This window comes from Choristoneura fumiferana, chromosome 21 (assembly GCF_025370935.1).
Source record: "Choristoneura fumiferana chromosome 21, NRCan_CFum_1, whole genome shotgun sequence".
Taxonomy (NCBI): domain Eukaryota; kingdom Metazoa; phylum Arthropoda; class Insecta; order Lepidoptera; family Tortricidae; genus Choristoneura; species Choristoneura fumiferana.
This window is the reverse complement of record NC_133492.1, coordinates 11,804,979-11,828,910: the sequence shown is the minus strand read 5'-3', so window position 1 is coordinate 11,828,910 and position 23,932 is coordinate 11,804,979. Positions and strand designations below refer to the sequence as shown.

The 23,932-nt window shown below is 39.4% G+C and overlaps 3 protein-coding genes across 3 annotated transcripts; 1 reads left to right on the top strand and 2 right to left on the bottom strand.

Annotated features, from left to right (window-relative positions):
* Window positions 1-5,526: 5,526 nt before the first annotated feature.
* Window positions 5,527-8,245, bottom strand: LOC141439719 (uncharacterized). Its single transcript, XM_074104085.1, has 2 exons — window positions 8,204-8,245; window positions 5,527-6,504 (listed from the first exon to the last, which is right to left on the bottom strand). The coding sequence occupies exons 1-2, from the start codon at window positions 8,213-8,215 to the stop codon at window positions 5,584-5,586; spliced, it is 933 nt and encodes a 310-aa protein (XP_073960186.1). The 5' UTR covers window positions 8,216-8,245; the 3' UTR covers window positions 5,527-5,583.
* A 5,531-nt stretch (window positions 8,246-13,776) lies between these two features.
* On the top strand, window positions 13,777-14,818 carry LOC141439569 (cuticle protein 7-like). The gene is made up of 2 exons (XM_074103858.1): window positions 13,777-13,881; window positions 14,245-14,818. Exons 1-2 carry the CDS (start codon window positions 13,870-13,872, stop codon window positions 14,737-14,739), a joined length of 507 nt encoding a protein of 168 aa, XP_073959959.1. The 5' UTR covers window positions 13,777-13,869; the 3' UTR covers window positions 14,740-14,818.
* Window positions 14,819-18,463: 3,645 nt separating this feature from the next.
* LOC141439993 (uncharacterized) lies at window positions 18,464-23,258 on the bottom strand. Its single transcript, XM_074104451.1, has 7 exons — window positions 23,220-23,258; window positions 22,586-22,674; window positions 22,248-22,396; window positions 21,261-21,496; window positions 20,373-20,560; window positions 19,445-19,613; window positions 18,464-18,635 (listed from the first exon to the last, which is right to left on the bottom strand). Exons 1-7 carry the CDS (start codon window positions 23,256-23,258, stop codon window positions 18,525-18,527), a joined length of 981 nt encoding a protein of 326 aa, XP_073960552.1. The 3' UTR covers window positions 18,464-18,524.
* Between the last annotated feature and the right edge of the window lie 674 nt (window positions 23,259-23,932).

Here is a 23,932-nt window from a genome sequence, read left to right as displayed (position 1 = left end):
CGGAATGCCGAGGACCTGGGTTCGATTCCCAGTGCGGGTCTTATTTTTCTGGTTTTTCTGTGCATCTATATTTCAGTTTGTATTTTCAATTTAGGTTTTACGGGATGACCGTAAAAGTAAAAATTTGGAATTGAAATAAAAAATACAAAAAGATTCCAAAAAAACAATCTTAATTTTATTCATATCTGACACAACAAAGCGTGCATAAATATCTAATACGATTCTATTTCTAGAGCCGGTAGGACAGTCAGATATTTTAGCACACTCGGCTCTGGCAGATATAAATACAGGTGACTGTATTATCTTAACATTGCTGTTGCCCGCGACTCCATCTGCGTAGAATCCGTGTATCGCTATCCCGCGGGAACTATGCAATTTTCCGGGATAAAAAACTATCCTATGTCCTTTCCCGGGACTCAAGCTATCTGTATACCGAATTTCATCTAAATCGGTCCAGCGGCTTAGACATGAAGAGGTAACAAACAAACAGACAGACTTACAAACTTTCGCATCTATAATATTAGTGGGAAAGTGGGATGGGATATAATTTGTGGATTTACAATGATAGACCTACTTACCTTGGCTTTGATAGATTAGCGTCTAACCAGCTTGCCCGTCTTATGTCCAAGACAGACCGCAAGCTAATCTCGCATTGTGGACAACAACATAGATTATAATGGGGATACATCGAGCGATACGGCAATTAGGAGGAGGAAGCCCGCGCGTGCGCGCCGCCTAATTGTTTCCGGCCCCGACTGTAGCCCCCCACCCGCGGTCTCAGCCAGCTTCGGCTCTAAACCGATTCGGTGGCTTCGTAATCCACTTGATGGATTATTCGCAGTAGTTCTTTGGCTGTTCCTTCGAAGGAACTATTGCGTTTTTTTCGCACTTGTTCCTGCACCAGAGATGAAGGAAGAACTGCGTTTATTTTTTTGGCTCTTGTTGCTTTGCAAGAACTGAAGCTGCTACTGCCAAAGGAACAAAGGCGAAAAAATTAACGCAGTTCTTTCTTCACCTCTTGTGAAGGAACTAGTGCGAAAAAAAACCGCAATAGGTACGTAGTTTCTTCGAAGGAACAGCCAAAGGAACTACCGCGAATAATCCAACTTGATAAATAATTAAATAAAAAAAAACGAAAATTGGATTGCTTTAAAAATCTAGAAAGAACAAATGGTCTAAAACTCTGTTAGGTGACTTAAACTTCAACAGTCAGGACCCATTCAGAATCGTGGCAAATTTTGAGTAGGTTACCTAATGGGCCCCAACTGTTGAACTTTAAGGTACCAAATGAACGGTCGGTCACAAGAAACATACCCCCCCCCCCCCAAATCGTACACATCATATTGAAAAATCTTCTAAAAATTCACAAAATAAAAAACTATATTTTGTCCTTAGTTGCGATGTATTATTATTGGTGACCCCTTCCAAAATTTAAGGCTGCGACCGCGCCTGAGACGGGTTTCAGTTTTTTTTTAACACAGTCGAATCGACGCAGTGCCACACGGGGACCCCACCTGAAGTCTGCTTCAGGCAATGACAGAGAAAGACTACGCGGGACGAGACAACGATGCTTTACACTCGTAAATATTGTGCGCTGTTTATGTAAATGGGGACAATTGAGCGTCCCTCCTCAGCCCACAAACAGAAATACATAAAAGCTATTCGAGTTTCGCGCTTCTTTATGTGACTTCGACGGATTGATTTTTTTGCTCTGTTCAACTATTGGAGCTTTTTTTATTTCATTTCTATGATGGTAGTCGATTCTCGGGGTGTTGAATCGAACTCTACTGTGATACTCCATGGAATATTGAACGTGAATTTATGAAAGCTCGATATCAAACTACCAAGGACCTTCTCGAGGACCTTTAAGGATGGGAACATTGGGAACACTACAAAACGCGAAAAGGTGAATGAGAGCGCACACTAATGAGATTATGGAATTAAGTATATTTTTTTTCTTTTTTGTTTCATCATCATCATGTCAGCCGAAAGACGTCCACTGCTGGACATAGGCCTCCCCCAAGGCTCTCCACTCAGACCGGTCTTGTGCTTTTCGCATCGACCGCGATCCCGCGATCTTAACCAGGTCTTCATTTTTGTTTATGGTTATTAAAATAAATATAATAAACATAAACATACGTACGTTTCTACATACTCGTACATTTAGTGTCGAATTAAAATTTGCCCAAATAAAAATCTTTCTTCTTCTTACAAGTACCTACTCCTTAATGAGGGTTTTCACAGAGGCAAAATTTCGCTAGATGGCGTTAGTATCGTGAGGTCTGTTTGCTCGTGATTGGTTAAAAAACTAAATGAGCCAATCGCAAGCAAACGTCAAACGTCAAATGGACCTCACGATACGATACTAACGCCATCTAGCGATATTTCGCCTCTGTGAGAAACCCTCATTTATGAACACTAGCTGTTGCCCGCGGCTTTGCCCCCGTTTCTTTTTTTATTTTGTTTCACACAAACCTTGTTCTGATAATTTCGTGCCATCGTTCGGAAGTTATGCGCGTACAGTGAACGTTATAAATAAGTGATCACTTTTGTACCTTGTCACTTTAACGTCATGTTTGAAGAGCCATATGAAATGCATGTACCGACTGAAAGGGACAAGGTACAAAAGTGGTCACATTGTGACGTTGACTATACCTACATACATTTCGGTGATTCATTTTTTATATAGATAGATAGATTGACATCAAACTAACTTAATAGAGCGAAAATGTTATCAAAACTTAATCCCACTTTAATCTATCCTCTCCCAGCCAATTAATTAATTCAAATCTAACAAGAATCATTTGATTCAGCACCAGCTAGTAGCATTGCCGGCACGTGGCACATTCGCGATGGACCTCGAGTGCATGGCGTGGGTGCATTACAAGCATTGTGAGAAGTAATTGCTTCCGGGGAGCGGGCCTCCAGTGAGATTTGGTCATTTTTGAGTCATAGCTGAGCGTACATAAGCTTTCATCTATCCAAGGATTTTTTGAGCTCATATCAAAAGGTCCAAGCTAATAATGCCTAATAATGCCTAACGTATTTTATACATCGTAAAAAAATGGTTAGTTCGTTAAAAACACTTCCCTTAGGTACTGGTATATTTTCGGGAGCAGAACAAGGTCCTAATCTAGCTGAAAACATTACCGGCCAAGAGCGTGTCGAACACGCCCGAAATAGCGTTCCGTAGCCATTACGAAAAAAATAAGTAATATTTTTCTAAGAATTTCGTATTTTGTACGGAATATTCCAAGTTTAGGCACAGAATAAGTAGTAGTACAAGTATGGTTTAGGTATATTTTATTTATACCTTAGGCTGCTATTTACTCTTAAACTACTAATAATTCTCAATAAAACTTAACCTTTTATAATTTTCCTTCTAAGCTTGATATACTTACAATCATCCTGTTTTTTTTCAAATTTTTCAAAAGTTGAATATTTTGCAAACAAATCACTGAATCGAAAAATCGCTTTAGGAACCCCCAATGGTTTTAAAAGACCTATCCAACGATACCCCACACTACAAGATTCGATGAGAAAAAAAATCACCCCACTTTACGTCTATGGGACTCTAAAAAAACTTTTTTTTAAATTTTTTATTGTAGCACTCGCTTCGTCTTCGGTTCGTGGTCGCCACTCGAGGACTTTTCTCCCCCAACTTCTTTAACAGTTGTTTCAAAGTTCAATATCTCAGAAACGGCTGAACCCATTTTGATGAAACATGTCTAAGAACTGTCGCTAGAAAATTTGCTTTCAAATAAAAAAACCGCATTCAAATCGGTATACCCGTTTAAGAGCTGCGGTGCCACAGACAGACAGACAGACACACATAGCGGTCAAGCTTATAATACCCCTCTTTTTGCGTCGGGGGTTAAAAAATCATCGGTCATGATCATAGACGTAACATAGGTTATACCTGGAAGGGTGCGTGCCGTGCCTATACTTATCTTAGTTTGTAAATATTTATGAATTATATCATAAATATTCACAATCATAATGAATGATATTTATCAACAACTTATGAACAAAACATAAAATCTTGCACATACATCGACCCTTTTATCAAAACATCATAATAACAGCACAACGAATGTACACATCAGGTATAATGGTATACAAGCGTTGTAGTTATAGTTCATCATCCCATAATAGCGGGATTATCACAACCCTTTGCGGATTTAAAAACTCCACCAAACATTTGTTCGCGCTGATTATTTTATGCGTCCCAAACGTATTGGCGGCCGTCAGTGAATTTGTAATTACGACTTGCTGTCGGCTTTGCGCGATGTCATTATACTGCATATTGGTAAATATTTGCTGTGATAAAACGCAAACGTTTTTCAGCTTTTCGTGGCTGCCATTTGTTATGAGCGATTTAAAATACCGCAGAATAAATCAGTCTATTATTTGTTATGTTTTTCCAGAAGACTATTGTAAAGCTTGTTTTGTTCTAACTCCACATCCACGACGTTCATCATGCAATGATCCAGCTTTATAGCCACGGGGTCAAATTCTAGTTATTTTTTCGCAATTTTGTATAATAACATTAAATAAACAACAAAATCAATTCACCTCTTTTGGCTCGGAAAGATACCTACTGTTGTCCTAGACCCGACCCAGGACACAGGGCCTAGAATTACTTACAGCCGCGAAATCTCAAATTTGAGCTGCTACTTCTGTAAGTTACCGCGGCGTAGCCATTGTTGATTGAATACGCGGCATTGCGTATCATCGACGAATTCCATTTCAAACAGCGGTAAGTAAAATAAAATTTGGAATCACCTAATACTGCGTCAACCATGAGCATTACATTTAAGTAGGTACATTTATGTTGCGACTTAGATTAATTTAACTCCGCGTCTGGACAGTTTTACGTGTGTAATGTGGAGTCACTTAGGGTAGTTACCTAATTTAAAACCAAAGGTGTCCCTAAATAGGGTTACACCTGTAAAACATTTAATGCAGCCTTTTCACAAGCTAAACATAATGCACACCCTCCGGCAGTTTAGCGCTGCAGGACGCGTTCACAAATAAAATATTCACATCACATATTTTACAAACCCTCCGCTTTATCCCAACAACCACTTTCGCCATCAGTCGACGCTGTCAATTTATATTTGCTTGCAATCAAAATTTGCACGTCGACACGTTCAAACAGCAGTTTGTACAAGCGAACCAGATATGAAGAGTTACCCTGCTCCCCGGAAAAACGTTTGGGGAGGGGTCAAAAGGGGAATCTTGGAACATAAGCTCGGTCGTAATAGTGTGGTCGTAAACTAAACTAGCCCAATGAATAGGTGTCAAGAGCAATGCGTCAGTGCGGCCGGGGCTGGGGGCGCGGACGTGCCGCGTAACCGGAGCTCCTCGCCTCATAATGCTACATAATTCAATTGATTCCCCGACACTACCCGCACGCTTCCTACTAACTTCGTTTGCAGCGTTTTGATATCGGATACGCCGCTTTGACGCCTCCTTGCGCAATTCTTTCCCCACTGACCGTTTGGGATAAAATAAAAGGTGAAATAAACTGTCTATTTGCTGTATTACGAAATAAATATTTCAAACTTAACGTCGCTAAATCTAGTGTTGATATGACACGGCGGGTGAGGAGAAAGTCACGTGGCCGAGGTGGGCGGGATATGCCACTTTGGCGACGGGAGCTGACGCGTAGGCTACTGGTGCTGGGGCTTGGGAGTAGGTCACGTGATGAGCAGGTGCTTGGGCGTAAGTCACGTGGTGCGCAGCTGGAGCTTGAGCGTAAGTGACGTGATGGGCCGGAGCTTGAGCGTAAGTGACGTGATGGGCCGGAGCTTGAGCGTAAGTGACGTGTTGGGCCGGAGCTTGCGCATAAGCCACGGGAGCTTGAGCGTAAGCGACTTTGGCAACGGGAGCCGCATAGGTCACTTGAGGAGCGGGGGCGTACGCGACCTTAGCGACGGGGGCAGGGGCGTAAGCTACTGGCGCTTGGGCGTACGCAACTTTGGCAACTGGAGCAGCGTAGCTTACTGGAGCTTGGGCGTAGGCGACTTTGGCAACGGGAGCCGCATAGGTCACTTGAGGAGCGGGGGCGTACGCGACCTTAGCGACGGGGGCAGGGGCATAGCTTACTGGAGCTTGGGCGTAGGCGACTTTGGCAACGGGAGCTGGGGCGTAGGCGACAGGCGCTGGTGCATACGCGACCTTAGCGACAGGAGCGGAATAAGCCACCTTCTGAGGAGCACCCTCGTACCGAACTACGGCGTTGAAACCGTGGATCTTATCAGAGGTGTATTCAACAATGCGCTGGACGCCATCAGGTTGAACGAAGGAGTAGAATCCGTGGACGGCGTCGCCGTTGCGGTTTTCTTTGGCTTGTTTGGAGTCCCCGGTGAGTTGGTCTTGTACAGAGTATTCATATTCGTACTGGGCGGGCGCCTCGGGCTCCGCGTATACCACCTTAGCTGGAGCGACCTCGACTTCCACGGCTGCGGCTGTTGCCACGATGCAGAAGAAGACTGCGAGCTGATGGCAGAGTTTAAGGTTTTTTTCAGTAAATTTTTAATATCTAGCAGATCTATACTTCTGATTTTCTTAGATATTATTAGATATAAAATAGACCTTGGGAAAGAACATAGGCTATCTTTTATTGCGAAAAAGAAGCTTTAAGGGGTTGAAATAGGGGATGAAAGTTTATATGGTGGAAGTTCGCCGCTGTCGAAGATAAAACAATGAAACTTGGCATTAAGGCACTTAATAAGAAATAAGTCTAAGTATATTTGTTTGAGCTTTTTTGAAAATTCGACCTGTGAGGGGATGAATAGGGGATTTAAGTTTATATGGAAGATTGTCACTGTCGAAGATAAATCGATGGTTCTTTATAAAACTTGGCATTGGGCTACTTATAAGAAATAAATAAATATTTATTCAAGCGTTTTTGAAAAATTACCTGCGAGGGATGCTAGCAGAGGGGATGGTGCAGTGTTAGCAGAGCCTTCTAAGCTCATAAGCAAAATTTACGCAATGTGGGGTGATTTTAGATGGCTTATTCACGTAAACAGTCAGACATGAAAAATTATGATTTTCAGATTTTTCTTATTTATTGTGCTATAAGAGCTACCTTTATGCAAAATTCCAAGTTTTTAAGACATGCAGAAGTACCCTATAACTTTTTCTGTTATGGCAATTTGTATGGAAACACCTTTTGAATGACTGTAGCTTTTGATTGCCTTGACTTAGAGGTTTGATTTTTTCACAGCTTTCGGGACTATTGACCTGAGTTTAGGGTTTTAATTTCAACTCGATACCTATACTCCGCGAGTTTACGAGATAAAGGGTCTTGAGAGACAGACGGACGGACGGACAGCAAAGTAATTCTATAAGGATTCCATTTTTTCCTTTTTAGGTACGGAACCCTAAAAAACATTTGCTCCGGCGCTTTTCTAATTTCGACTTATTTACTTGAAAATATGGGGATGAAAGCTCTTAAGGAATTCTAAACAAATTACTATAAGTATATTTATCGGAAATATGTGTAGCTATAATAATAATAAATTTTATTTCAGATATTTTTTACAATCTTAATTATAATCCTACCCTCCCTAACTTACAATAAAGGACGTAAGGTGTCAAGAGTTCACTATGAAGAACACAAAGGGTGTTGGCAGGGTAGAATACACGTCGTATTGCATGTGGCTACCCGCAAAATATTTATGTTTTACCAAAGAACATCGGATGGATGCAAGAACAAAAAAAAATAGTATATATTTATAGCAAAGCAATGTATTAAAATAGGTTATTTTCGGGAAACCGTAGAAATTTCTATGTACTATTATTGGCAGAATAGGTCTCCTAAATAAATTAAATACTTTCCAAAATTACTGGCACTTGAGTAATCCCATCTTAGGCCTTTAGGTTGGCAACGCATCAGCAAGACCCCTGGTGTTGCAGATGTTTATGGGCGGTGGTGATCTCTTACCATCAGGAGGCCCACTTGCTCGTTTGCCATCCAGTCGAATAAAAAAAAAACTATTCCACGCGGACAAAGTCGAGGGCAAAAGCTAGTATGTATACTAATTAATCTGCGATACTAATAGTTACTTAGAAGTTAGCATTGAAATTGTAATGCCTTTACGCAAGGACTGTAACTAGTTTTAAAACTGGATTATTTTAATTTAAGATTTTTTTGACGAAATATTTCAATTAATATCGTGATGATACTCACTTTGACTGCCATCTCGTTTGGTTTGATCGTCAATGTGCCGAGATGTGCTCATACGCAGCTTTTATAGTATAAGTTGCGCAGACTGCGCGCGCCCTAGCGCTAGGGTCAAAAACCGGATCAATGTAACATTATGTAATTTTAATAACTGCATAAAATGATGGTGCGACTCATATTTTCAGAGATATATCGGGTCTTTTATCGATCAAAGGCTATTGTGCTGCATTTTTCTTCTTTGAAATGGGGTACGCAGGTTTATTACATTACATACAAAATGATATACATATTTATGACTTTACGTATTATATTATTGAAAGCAATGTATTGTATGTATCTTAAACTATTTCCAAATTTTAAACTCTCTCTTTTTTAGGGTTCCGGAGCCAAAATGGCAAAAACTCTATATCTATAATCTATAAGATTGGCTTGTCTGTCTGTCTGTTCGTCCGCGGCTTTGCTCTGGGACTATCAATGCTAGAAAGCTGTAATTTGGCACGGATATATTATGTAAACTATGCCGACAAAATGGTACAATAAAAAATTGAAAAATATGTTTTTTGGGGTACCTCCCATTGACGTAAAGTGGGGGTGATTTTTTTCTCATCCAACTCTATAGTGTGGGGTATCGTTGGATAGGTCTTTTAAAACCAAAGTTTGCTAAGACGATTTTTCGATTCAGTAATTCGTTTGCGAAATATTCAACTTTAAAATGAGCGTCCCCCCCCTCCCGCCGTCTAAAATCTAAACCGGTGGGTGGAAAACTTTGAAAAAGGATTCAGGATAGTAGTAAGTATATCAAAATTACAAGGAAAACTATAACGGCTAAGTTTGCTTGACAATTATTAGTAGTTTAAGAGCAAATAGCAGCCTAAGGTATATTTTGTACCTAAACTTGGAAGATTCCGTATAAAATACGTAATCCTTAGAAAAATATTACTTAATTTTTTCGTAATGGCTACGGAACCCTATTTTGGGCGTGTTCGACACGCTCTTGGCCGGTTTTTATTGGCCTTTATATCTGAATGCTCCTTTCATACACTCAAAGGTTGAATGGTGGAGGTCCCTTCAAGGGATAAGTTTGCCTACGTACGAGTATATCTTAATCTATCTAGACCAGAGAATTAATAAGCTAAAATGACTTTTGGTACCCAATACTAAGGCTTTTGCCCATCGCCGAAGATGAACGAAAAGCGAGTACTACTAGAGGTACAAACCAGATACGAGTTGACGAGCGACGAGGAGCGAGTGCATAGTTCCTAGTTTTGCCGCTGGGCTATAATCAAGTGCTCGAACGCGACAGGTGATCACTCGCACTGTTAATTAAAATGACGGCTCTTTGTTTCCTCAGCGAGAGCTGACTGCCGAGCGAGCATCGCGACTTGTACTGTTACTTATTCTGTGGCATCGCTGAGCGAGCTATATTTTTAATAGCTCTTGTCGCTGTGATAAACTAGTGGAGAAAGGTCTCGCCGGCAGTGTGAACAGCCAGCGATCTACTATTAATACTATTATTACTATGTGTGTTTCTTTTACTAACTCGGCATCTGTACAAGTGATATTGTTCGTTTTTTGGGAAGGAAATAGTTGATAGTCAATCGCTTATTCGCCGGTGGTGAGACAAGTGCCTAAGTTCTCCTGCCACTCTCAAACCACATCTCTATGTAGAGCAAAAATAGTAGAGTATTGGAATGAAACTAAATTGAATTGACTAAATAGTATCAAAAGCGTGGGCTCCGATTTGCATGTAGGACAATCAATGTCAATTGTATTTTAATCAAAGTCATTGCATTGTTACGGTATTATATCATATCACTCATACCATGATCCTAATCTTACAGTTAATTACATTCGCCCACACACTCGCGAAATAGCCGTTGTATTACACATAATATAGTCACGAGCATAAAAATGTAGACATATAGATAAACTTTTCCATCAAAGAAAATATAGACACTAAGGTCCACTTGCAGTAAACACATAAATCTCGAGTTAGCGTTAAGCTCAGTTTAGTAGTGTCAAATTGAATGGAACTGTCAAGCTTAAGCCTGGATTAACTACTAAATCTAGATTTATTTTTTCCTGCAAGACGGCCTTAATCTTACCTTAACTCTACCTACTATTTATTCGGTGCGTGCGCAGTGCGGTTGACCTTGGTCAATTTTTACGCTGATAACGACAAAATCCAGACATTAATTTACATAAAAATATTATCAAATATTTCATTAACGCATTAAACAGCGTTGTGAAACTTAAATTACCGCTCGATTAGTAATAAATTGGACACATTTGGCGTCATTTCCTCACAATAAATATTTTGACACACTAATATAATTTGAAGTGAGAAGTCGGTCTATCTACTCTACGGACAAACGAGTAGTCGTCCCTAAGTAATCAAGCGATGCAAGACATAGAAAATAACTATAGTAGTAGTAGTTTGATCTAAGTAAATATACCTAGTAACTGATTCGAGTAACTGTAACTATTTACGGGCATTGTTAAAAACCTGACAACAATAACACCTTACTGAAACTCGTTTTCACCAATTACCAAGTAGAGCACCCGCTCCACATCCATCTTTACTTTTAACCCCCAAAGCAAAAAGAGGGGTGTATAAATTTGATGTGTCTGTGTGTCTGTCTCTGGCATCATAACTCCCTAACATAGTCATATAACTATGAATATTACGTAGGTTAGGTACCATTACAAAAATACAAATACAAAAATTATTCTTTATTTCATAAAATACACGTGTACATTTACAATTTAGGGGATGAAGCCTCCCGGTAAGAAAACAATGCCTGTATAGGGAAACTCCGCTCTTCCATAGATTATAACAGGTAGGTATAGCAGTTTTTATGAAATGTAACGAACAAACTAGTTTATGTGTGTGTGTGTGTGTGTGTGTGTGTGTGTGTGTGTGTGTGCAAGTGTGCATGTGTGTGAATTATATAAATGTTTCATGTTTAGTGCATGTGTTGTCGTTGTTTTTACATTCTAGACTTACCTACTTACTGCACTAGTCTGCGACTTCTACTTACGCCACCAAGTGCCAATATATATGTATATTAATAATTAATTGTGTTATAATGTATATTAATATATGTGTCTACACATTCTACACTGGCCAGAGACAAGAACGCTTCGAATTCCATACAAAGTTGTAGTCAAAGCTTAAGCTACATAGTAAGTGCATAGTGTGTTTTGCAGGTGGTAGGACCTTGTGCAAGGTCCGCCCGGATTGCTACCACCATCTTGCTCGCTAATCCTGCCGTGAAGCAGCAGTGCTTGCACTGTTGTGTTTCGGTGTGGAGAGTAAGACAGCCGGTGAAATCACTGGCACTTGAGGTATCCCATCTTAGGCCTCTAGGTGGCAAGCATTCAATACCCTGGTGTTGCAGTTTATGGGCGGTGGTGATCTCTTCAGGAGACCACTTGCTCGTTGCCATAGTCGAAAAAAAAGCTACATAGTAAGTACATCTGTACATCTTGTATGTTGTGCAAGATTCTCTTTTATCTTGGTCACAATGTGCACCCCTTTCTAATCAGTATATTTAAAAAGTGACAGAATTAACAAACAAAACCAATAGCATTTTGCAGTTAACTAAACGAAACTTTATCCATAGGGAAAGTCGCGTAGAAAACTTGTATGACATTATACTTCGGTAAGCACATGTGAAAACTTGTTACACTAGTTATGGTAGCCGATACATTACTCTAATTTTAAATTGCCAAACTAATAATTTACATAAGCGAGTACTACGCTTGAGTAAGCCGAATTGACTCTTTTGTCATACTTGTTAGAGCCATAAGTATAGAAATCAAACAATTTTAATTGCGAGCCGGTTTAGTACCCTATCGCAGTGAGCCATTGTTGTACAAGAAAGTTTATTACTGCTATGTTTATTGTGAAAGGGTTCTTAAGCGGGTCGCGACTGGAATGGTTGGCAATTAATGAACCTATGAGAACTTATTTATTGTATGTTAACATGATAGTTATTAACAATTTGTACATATTGGATTAACAGTCGAGGTAACCTAGTGGTTTGACCTATGGTCCCTCAATGGAGGGTCGTGGGTTCGAGCCTGGCTAGAATAGCTCTTGAGCTTTTCGGAATACTTTATATAAAAAAAAAACTTTTTGAAACGTCGTGCCAGGATAAGCTAAATGATTCTGAGCCACTCGAGTTTGGGCACGTGATTTTTAAGAATAGTGATTTTCTTAGCTTTCTAGCACTAAAAATCACTAAGCTAAGCCGCAGATAGAAGGACAAAGTTCAAAGTTATTTATTGCCAGAACACATTAATTAATACAGATATTCGTGCGAAGGCATGTGCTTAGCTTATGTTCTATCTACTGACAGACGGACAAACAGACATGGCGAAACTATAAAGGTTCCGTTTTTGCCATTTTGGCTAGGTATAGAACCCTAAAAAGATATAAAAAAATCTACTCTAGATATTGAAAATTCTGAAACACTCTGAAAAACTCCGGTTATGCCTTAAATAAAATCCTTAGGTCACGACAAATCATGTGATACGATACCCTGGTCACGCTAAAACACACGCTTCAACAATAGGTCCTAATGATTACTCAAACGTTTGTCATCAATCAAAGCTTTCTGCGTGTTACAGATATTACTTATGCTATGCACCAACCAGGTCAAGGCCTCGGTCAACCATTCGTTAGACAACTTTTTACTACACCCAAACACACCAACATAACCTGACCTCCGTTGTTACCAACTAACTCTATAATCAACCTAGAAAGCTTAGGGATCTGATCACTTGGTCATGCAATCACCTGCTTTACGTGTTTTAGACTTGTAGGTACCTACTGTAATACACTACTGACCGACGATACTTTCGTAATTGTTTACCATATTCGAGAATTAGTGTAACGTTGCTAAATTATACGTTATTTATTGCTCTCCTTGTATAAGCTTTAGAAAATTTAATTCACTTATTTGCATAATTTAACAAAAAATAATTTATTAATTAGTTCAATAGTTTTACCTCATATTATAGGTAATTTTGAAGAATAAATGGTTATGAATTAGGTGACCAATGAAATTGATTCTAACGGATAAAATCGCTTTTAATCATCTTGTAAATCTCGACGTTTTAGTATAGCCTTTTCAAAGTCTCCTTTAGCACATCAGTATAGTTAGACTACGTTAATCTTCGTTGAGCCAAAGAGTCAACAAATATCTCACAAACCTTTTAAGCAAAGGTAGTCTATTCTTGTAAACGTATATGGTATTAAAATAAGAAAATTATTAAGCAGAAGTTACCAGCAACCAGCCTCGACTACAAAAGAGGGTTGTGCATTAAGTTCGCCACATTTATACGCATGCCTATATGACATAACATGCAACTGTGTCGAAACGTAAGGTCCCATATCTCAAGCAATTATTTAAATAGGAAAGTAGGCCTCAGCCTGTGCAAGTACGTATGCGTTTACGATATCTCGCTGTCAAATCAACTTGATCTAGTTATGCATTTTTCGAGTGTCATACACCTTGGCGACCTTCAACTCTCAATCAAAGAATTAGAAGCCCCAGGGCTGATTAGGCCGGTGCTAGCTCATGCTGTAGGCGAAAATCGAAGTATAAAAACTGGCGTGGGTCACTAAATGTCACAGTCAAACCCCGACAATCCAATCAACAACAATGGCAGCTAAGGTGAGCTTATAATTAAAAGTAATTCTTTATATTATCGAAAATTAGTTTCAGCCCTTTGACATGCATTGGGTCAATTTCAGGGTAGAGTTTGCACCTACAGCAGCGCGCCAACCCCCCACATCAGGGTATAGGCAGCACCGGCGCTGCCTACCCTTAACGCACGCCCTATAATATTTTAATAGTTAACTAAATCTCATATTATAAGACTTGCAAGTGTCTCCTACTATTATGCCCTCATAAAACATTTAGAACCTTTGCACAAGCATCTAAATTATTTTCATGTCAATCAATGAGAAATTCTACTGCATTAGTCTCCTTAACTATACGTTAAGTGAAAATCTCTGAACAAAATTTATATTTCAGTTCGTCGCTATCCTCTCTCTGGCTGTGGCCGCCTCCGCCATCCCGCTGGTGCCAGTCGCCAAAGTGGCTTACGAGCCCGAGGCGCCCGCCCACTACGAGTTCCAATACTCCGTGGAAGATCACCACACTGGCGACATCAAGTCGCAGCGAGAATCCCGCTCTGGAGACGCCGTGCACGGCTCCTACTCCCTGGTACAGCCCGATGGCGTCCACCGCATCGTAGAATACACCTCCGACAAGGAACACGGATTCAACGCGATCGTACGCTACGAGGGACACCCCACTGAAGCGCCTCAAAAGGTCGCCTACGCTCCCGTCGCCAAAGTTGCCTACGCTCCCGTCGCCAAGGTTGCGTACGCCGCCCCCGTTGCCAAGGTCGCATACGCCGCCCCGGTTGCCAAGCTCGCCTATGCCGCCCCCGTCGCCAAGGTAGCCTACTCTACCGCTCCCGCTCACGTCACCTTCTCCTCTCCAATCATCTCCTACCACCACTAGACTGACGCCATTTTTTACAGTTGAGGCTACCTATCTGTTTATTATTAAATAGTTGCTAATAAATTATTTATTGAACATACTCTGACTTTATGTTAATTTCCTATTCTGAATAGCTACGCTAATCACAGCAAATGGGCTTCGACGTTTCAAATTAGACCTACATACCAACAACAGGAGTAATTTAGAAACATCATCAAATCGAAGCTCCAAAATCACCAGAGGGTTCTTAGTGTTCAATCAGAAAGGTTTTACAATAAAAAGTTAACCTGTAGGACGAAAAAATACCTAGGATAGGAAGGAGTCTTAGTCTAAGGCTAAGTTCAGATGAACCACAGAATAAGTAATAGTACAAGTGATGAACGCGCGGTGACGCGCCGCGCGGCTGTCTTGGGGCGCGGTTTGAGATTGTAACAAATTCAATGTTATGTGTACATGACCGCGCGTCACCACGCGTTCATCTGAACTTAGCCTTAAAAACAATTTAACAGCTCTGATCATCTGGAGGCAATGGTTTCCATTCCTAGACTTACAGCGACCTCAGAAAAACAGAGGAATACGGTTGTGAAGTTGTAAATATGGAGGTGAGATGGGAGGGCCAATTTGACGCCAGAGGTAGGTGTCTAAATATAATAGAAAATAAATAAGGAATAATTTATTCGGACAATCCGAACGCTTCCCATAGATTTGAGTTATCTTCAAAACAATCGTGCCAGTTTACTCTAAGCAATAAATTTAGACATAACGTGGCAGCCACATCCACACCGCCTATTATAGACATGATTGCACATATGAAAACTTTATATCGATGTCCAGCGAAGCGGAGGGCCGGTGGACCGCACGTGAATTATTCATACCCTCACATAGTGATTTCATCTCATTGAATGGAACTGCCGCCGGCTAGCCGTGATTACGACAGCGATACCTCCGTTCTATGTGGACAACTGTGTCCGTCAACTATGTACCAACATTATGTACTCGCGTATGTGAATCCGATTTGAAAACCGAGTTGGCAGTTGGATGCCACTGATGGAGACCATAGAGCGTTGACTGGGTATTAGCGACAAATCCAAACCCCAAGCTTCAAGCGATTAACTAAAGTAGAATGTAGAGACACGTTGTGGTACGGTCTAAAAGCCGAGATATTTCTCTTTTACCGACTTTAAAACAAGGATCTTCATCCTTAAATCTCCAAACAACAAACCTTTCAATGAATTCTAATAAGTAAATACCTAAGTAGATAGATTCCAAGTTTTCCAGAAAGACGTCCCCATTATAAGAACTTCGATCCGAAATCTGTTAAAAATAGTTTTTTTTTAGATTTTGCATTCACGACTCTAGTTTAAAAAACTTTGTTATATCAACAGCGATTTAACGGTAGGTAAAAATGTAAAAAGAGATTGCTTTTTATCCGTGCAGCTTCAAATTGAATGTTAAAGTTGATTTCCCGGCGGGCCGCCACAATTCCCCGCAAATTAAGCCGATACCAATTGACTTGCCTCCAATATAAATATTTTTGATAAATCCTTCCCTTTATGTACGTAATTACTTACACAATGAATGAATAGGTCTCAAACAGGGTTTTGGGGTGCAATAGATAATAGACGAATCAGTAGAAATAGGAGGGATATTTAGCGAAAAAAGGCGAAAAATAAAGAAAAATAGCGTTTAGGTTATGGATAATTTGCATGGCTGAATGTCAAGAGCAGCAGGGCTACTACGAAACTCGAAGTTCGTGTCGTGCTGTCCCTCTGACACGTATGCTATTCAATACGAGAGCGAGAGGGACGGTACGATACGAACTTCGAGTTTCGTAGCAGCCCTACAGCCAATATTTTCCTTTTATGAGGTTAGTATAGTATTTAACGTTCAAGGTATGTACTAAAGACGTAATTAAATTAATTAGAATTAATGTAGACACATTAACCATCGTAATGGCAGTGATACTATATGTTATTATGCGTCCATTTAGCTTAACATTTAGACCAAATTATATAAAAACAACTGACTAATTAGGTACTATTAATAAAAAAATAGGAGGTTTGGTTAGTTAGGGTTCCGTACCTCATTCGGCAAACGGAAACCTTACAGGATCACTTTGTAGTCCGGCCATCTGTCAATACCCTTTTTCTCAGGAAAGCGTGGAGGTATCAAACTAAAATTAAAATATCATAATACTGAAATCTATGCTGTGCCATCCTAGCAGTGAAAAAAATCAGAGTGTTCCATACAAATTGCTGAGGAATCAAAAGTTATAGGGTTACCTAAAACCTACTCTCAGTTATCCATCCTAGAAACGGTTAATTTGCTATAAAGGTAGCTTTACAGCACAACCAATAAGAAAAGTTTAAACTTTACTTTTTACTCTAACTTTACTCTTTATGTCTGGCTGTCTATGTCAGCAACCAATCTAAAATTACCCTAAAATTGCGTAAGTAGGTAGGTATATTTTGCTTAGGATAGGGTAAGGACTCCGCTAACATTAGTAATTCATATATACCTAATTTTACGGAATCCTCAGTGCGCGAGTGTGACTCTGCACGGTTTTTTTTTAGTTAAGATCAACGAAAAATTTTAAATTTTGGTATGAATGGTGCAAAGAACAACTCTGACCTTTTTATATTCTTTTGACTTGTATAGAAAAAATCTACAGGTATAGGTACCTATCTATAACCTTACCTGCAAAACCAAATTTAGAACAGATAGGTATCAAACACGAGAGCTTTGTGAACACCACCTGTACCGTGATATGAGGGCAATCCGCTTATGGCAAAAATTAATCACACTCCCCACGGTAGCCCGCTTACAGGGGAGCTAATACTTGGCCCGCTCTACGACACGAGTTCATACAGTGCAATGTATAAAAATAAGTATGACTGGTTCAAAATGACGCAATTATTTCTAAAGTTAAATTTTTACTACCTTATTCAATAAAAAAATCAAAAAACCCGACTGACTAAAAAAAACTAAAAAGAAAAATTATAAATCTAGTGGTCTAGAATCTATTAAGTACCTACTTAACTTTAAGTTCAGCAGTCGGGGTCAGGACTTAGGTATTCAAAATAGTGACCAGCTCTAAAATTCACGGTAATGGGTAGGTACAGACTGTTGAACTTCTTTCTTGTTGTTAGTTTTTTAAGGCATTTCGGTTTATAGAATCTTTATTTCTCATTAAAAACAATTTGTCACTTACATGAGAAACTTAATATCTAAGGTAGTATTTTTAGTTTACAGTATAGTAGAGAAAACAAGTAGGTAAGTTACGTATATACAGTTAAAGTTTCAAAGTTATAGTTTTCCGTCATAATATGTGACGTATATATGTACACGCATTTATTTAAGAGATCACGATAAATACGAACATCTGTATTCTGTATTTATTGCTATAGATTCATATTAATTTATTTATTGCATATCACATTTATACATAGAAATAGAAGTTACAATTCGGTATAACACACACACACACACACACACATGTGACGCCCGAATGTGACATGTGATGTGATGAGAGAGGTTACTACTAACTATCACTCAATACCGTCTTAAAAATTTATGTCTGTATCTCTATATGTTTTTCTTTTCAATAGAAAGTAACGCAATGAACTCGTCAGAGATATTTCATTTCTGGGCAACATTGGTCCAAACCTAGTCAATCTCCTTTTAAGTCTAAGTAATTATAGGAAGGTACTTACAGTTAATAATGGAGTTAATAATTAGACATTACTTAGTGCCATTCTACGATTTTATTCAATAAACAGCTGTATCTCTATACTTATAAACATATATTACTTCTTTGCTTCTTTCGGTGGTATTGGACAATCATAAATATTAATACAACAGTCTTTAGAAACAGACAGTAACCTGTTACCTTCCGCGTTAAATTGCAAACCGCATACCTGTAACAAAGAATAATTATTTCTTAAAGATACTAGGTACTAATACAAGGTGAGCAAAATTCAGAGACAAACCTTAACAACTAAGACCGTTAGTCTACTGACGTCTCTGAGTCGTCATTGAGCCGCTATTATCCTTGAACAACTTCAGCTTTAACAGTTTTCCGGTAAACGCTACCCGCAAAATCGTGTTTTAACCGAGCCTAAAGCTAAGAGCACTTACCTTACAGTACTGCTATACTCCTTGAGGACCTGCAGTCCTGCAATCTCCCGGTAAGCGCGACTCAATTAGGTCAAGCCTGAAACTAAGAGCACTCACCGAGCCGCGTATGCTCCTTGAGACCTTCAGCTCCTGCTGTCTCCCGGTAAGCGCAATTCGGTTTGGTCCAGCCTAAAACTAAGAGCACTCACCTTGTCACTATGTTCGTGGATAACCGTCAGACGTCAGATACCGATAAGCGTGTCCCGCAAAATTGTGTTTCGATCGAGCCTAAAGCTAAGAGTACCATCAGCCAAATAAGTGGTCTATCAATTTTTAAACAAGTTCCTATCAAATGAATATGTCGCTAAAGTCGAACTTTCTAGTTGACAACACGTCTATTGGCATTATTGTTTTATGACACGCAAACGATTATCAACTTTAGGGTGGTAGACCACATATTTGGCTGATGGTACCTACCTACTCATCGGGCCACTATGCTCCTTGAGACCTCCAATTCCTGCAGTCTCCCAGTAAGCGCGGCTCGGTTTGGTCCAGTCTAAAGCTAAGAGCATTCACCTTGTCACAATGCACTAGAACTATAAGTACTCACCGAGCCGCTATGTTCCTTGAACACTTTCAGCTCCTGCAACTTCCCGGTTAACGCGACCCTCACGGAGCCGTCGGCGCGCGCGGCCGCCGCCCGCGCGCCGTCGCCGGAGAAACACGCCGCCATCGCCCACGACTTCAGCTGGGCTGAGCCTTGCGCGCTCGCGCTTGCCCTGGGACCGAACAACTTTTAAGACCAGGGTGCGTCAAATATTCACTGTTTTACGGCGATTTTGCCTCATTTCATGAATTCATTACCATTTCGGCGAGTTTTATTAAAAGAGAGCTCAGGGTTAATTTTTTATGAAAACTAAAGATAATATCGATGCTAAATGTAGCGTGATCAGATCAAAATTTTGTGACTTGAAAGGACAAAAAATGTTTCAAAAACAAATTTGGTAAATAGGGTTTCCGTTGGTTCCACACTAGGCTAAGCACAAGCACTAAGCACTTCATAAGCAGCAGGAGGGGCAAACTTCATAAGATCTGAGCAAGCTATAGGTAGAGTCATTCACGATGACGCATGCCGTGGTTCTTATTACAATGTCATTAATATCTAATTTTGTCAAAATCACGCGTCTTCGTGGATTTAACTAGACTGCGATCTACTAATAAAATAAACAATTTTATTAAATATCGAACTTCCGAAAATTTTCCTTCCGATTTATACACCTGTTTAATTTATAGTTCTTTTTCGAAGAAATATTCCGCTGTTAGGTATAAATTAAATCGGTTTGGAAAATATTCAACCACGTCTCTGTTACTGGTCATAAAATTTGGTAGATTTTTGTGATTGACTGTAAAAACCTTTTTAATACAAGCTTTTTTGGTGGATGTATTAGCCTTGATTTGAAGACGACCTACATACATACTAAGTACCTACTACATACGAACAACGGAGGTTTAATAAAGCTTGTAATAAAACCACTTACACATTATACATGTTGACATTCCCATCGGCCGAGGCAGTGATAACAAGGCGCGAGTCGGGCGAGAAAGCTACACTATGCACGGCCGCAGTATGAGCTTGTATGGTGTGCAGCAGTTTGCCCTGCTCCGCGTCCAAGAGACACACAACGCCATCTGTTGAGCCGCTCGCGATGTATTTTTTGTTGGGGCTCTAGATGGAGATGACAAAAATAAAATGTAGATGGCGCTATTGAAAGGAAGACATTTTTTGGGGTTCCGTAGAGACCGTTAGCACTAGAATTTTTTTTTGGGTACCTCCCACAGATGTAGTGGCGGTGATGTTTTTTTCTCGACTAACCCTATAGGTTGGGGTACCGTTCGATAGGTTAGGTCTTTTAAAACCATTGGACAACCCCCTCCAAGACGATTTTTCGATTCAGTGATCTGTTAGCGAAATATTAAACTTTAAGGTGCAAATTTTCATTAAAATCGAGCCCCTCTCTAAAATCTAAACTGTTGGGTGGAAAAATTTGAAAAAATTCAGGATGGTAGCAAATATATCAAATTTACAAGAAAAGTTGTAACGGCTAAGATTGCTTGAAAATTATTAAATAAAAAAAAGTAAAAATTTAAAAATATTAAATTAGTAGTATTATTATTATTATATGAGTAAATAGCAGCCTAAGGTAAAAAATATAACTTGATTTCTTCGTAATGGCTATAGAACCTTATCTGGGGCGTGTCCGTCACGCTCTTGGCCGGTTTTTTAAGTTTATTATTATATCTTGAACCAACAAGTTACAAGGCTTTCCTTATATTGTATTTCTCTACTAATAAGAAAATTTTAACAGCCTCCTGCCAAGTTTCTCTTCAAATTATAGCAAATAAAAAAAAAGATGAAAGAATCTTACCCAAGCAACACTCAACACAAATCTTCCTCGCGTATCTAGTACTTTATCTAAAGTAGCCTTCTCAATCCCATAGACATAAAGCTTCCCTGTATGGCTCCCGGTGACTATTTGGCTGCCATCGGGAGAGAAGGCTACTTTCCAGACATCTGTGCTAGTATTCTGAATTGTATGGACTTTGTTACCGGAAAGCAAATCCCATATTATCAGGCTCGAGTCCAATGATGTGCTTGCAAGAGCTACAAAAAATAATAATTATAATGTATTTACATTAACACTCAGAAAACTTACGAAAACAAAGCAAAAATAAAAGTATATTAGAACTAAAATAGTACATTGTGTCTTAAGGGCGGCAAACAAGGAATTACAAACGAGAGTCTATTAGAGGCCCGAAGTCGAAGACTGAGGGCTTTAATGAGTCAATGTTCGTAATTCTAGTAGTGCCCGTGCGACATACAATGTTTTTCGTCACATTTGCGAGTAAAATTGTATATTTGTAAAAGAAAAACTAATATTTTTTCAAAAATTGCCGATACCGGTGACTGCGCTCGTGCCCCCCCCCCCCCCGCAGCATGTGCCCGACGTGCAGGCGCTGCAGCACGCCATGCAGTAACAAACTCATTTACCGCCCTTGGGCTTCATGACATGAAAATTAGTACGTGCAATGACTCATTTACCAACCACGGGTTTCATGACAAGCACATTAAGGTTGAGGGTTTTATTTGTGGGGTTGCAACCAAGGTAGCCTGCATGTTGACACTGTTTACGAGCAAGTGTGATGAAAAAATATTTATGAAATACAACTGCTACTACCTTATGTGGTAATGTGGTCAAAGTCATAGTCAAAGTCAAGCCAAAATATCTTTATCAAAGTTTTATGTTGGCTGAAAAACGAAACTCATTAAAGAAACTCACTATGTTAACCTCTTTGTTTATTATTAGAATAGATCTGTTTAGATGGTATAGATGTTCAGATTGCAGATTACTCACTATGGCCATCTTTGCTGATGGCTACAGACACAACAGCCATAGAGTGTTCCTCCAGTGTGTGGACTAGCTCCAGCTTGTTGTTCTCAAACAGCCACACCTTTACTAGTCCATCTAGGCCTCCTGTTGCTATGAAATCTTTTGCGGGTACCCTGAGAAGTTAAAACTAAACTAATCTCAATCTTCATTAAGAAAAAAGCTTTAGTTGTAGTGCTTGTGTTGTAGTCTAGGTAATATTTAATTTCATAAAACGCGCACTGATGCAATGTGTGTTTTCTAATTTATATCATTATGTGAGAGTCTCACAGTAGTGTCAAGTTCATAGTTTCATATATACTTACTTTTTATCTTCAGTGGTGTGTGTTTTAGTCCAAGCGCAGCAATAAATGGGGTCATTGTGTGCACCTTCCTTTTTAAGCAATATGGAATACTACAACAAGATAAGGTGTTATACTTAAACCTCGCTAAGACAACTTCAAAGGACCACAAAAAAAAAACAACTGGAAAAATAAAAATAACAAACTGTTGCTTTCCTGAATACTTTCCGCTTAATTCATTTCATCGTTTATCAAGGCAAGTATGAGTAAACTAAGTAATTTGACAAATCAAACAGTAGTACCTTCTATCAAATTAAATCAGAGAAGAGGCCCTAAATAAAATTGTAGGTGCAGGTAAAAGGAAAAGATGTGCCGATCACTCAGTTGGTGCTAAAAAAAAATATCTCTCCGTGTATATATATGGAGGTGTCGCTAGAATCGAACTTGCTTACTCGAGTTTGCATGAACAATTCTCCATTTATCCGCCCATATACCTACGAAGACGATAGTACTGTGTAGACGATTACTGTGGGCGATGTGAATCTTTTAAGTACTAAACTTGAAATTGTATCATATTCAGCTATTTTTACTGTAATGTATAAGAAGGTTTAACATTTTCTGCTTAATGTTTTACACCGGTTAAAATACGAAGAAGTACTCTGTGATCGAAATTAGAGTTTTTGTAAACAAAGTCCATTATACGAAACTGACAGTTGACGTGACGTTGACGTTCACTTGACACTTGACAGTGACATGTATACGGATTGCTCTGTTCGACCTACTGTATTTCTTTGGTATTTTATTTATTAGTTATTTCTTCTCTCAAGCAAGCATACTCCCAAATGTGCAAGAAATAGTGCAAGCAAGCATGCAATCAAACATGCAAGCAAGCATGCAAACAACAGATCAAGCAAGCATACTCCCAAATGTGCAAGAAATAGTGCAAGCAAGCAAGCAAGCATGCAAGCAAGCATGCAAAAATGCAAGCAATAATACAAGCAAGCAAAGTTAGTACGCCAGTGGTGGTAGTGAAAATCAGTTCATCACCGATCATCATCATCAGTTCGTTTATCGCTATCCCGCCGGAACTATGCTATTTTCCGGGATAAAAACTATCCTATGTCCTTCCCCGGGACTCAAACTATCTGTTAATCGAATTTCATCTATATTGGATCAGTAGATCCAGAGATTACCCCCTACAACCTCATAAACTGTACCTCTTCATAATATTATAAAGTAAGTACTTATAGATATTTCTAACATTCTTTATGCCATATGGTTTTAATAATACAATACAATTATTTCTTGTCGAATTAAATGTATTCAAGATTTTTTTTTATACGACTGGATGGCAAACGAACAAGTGGGTCT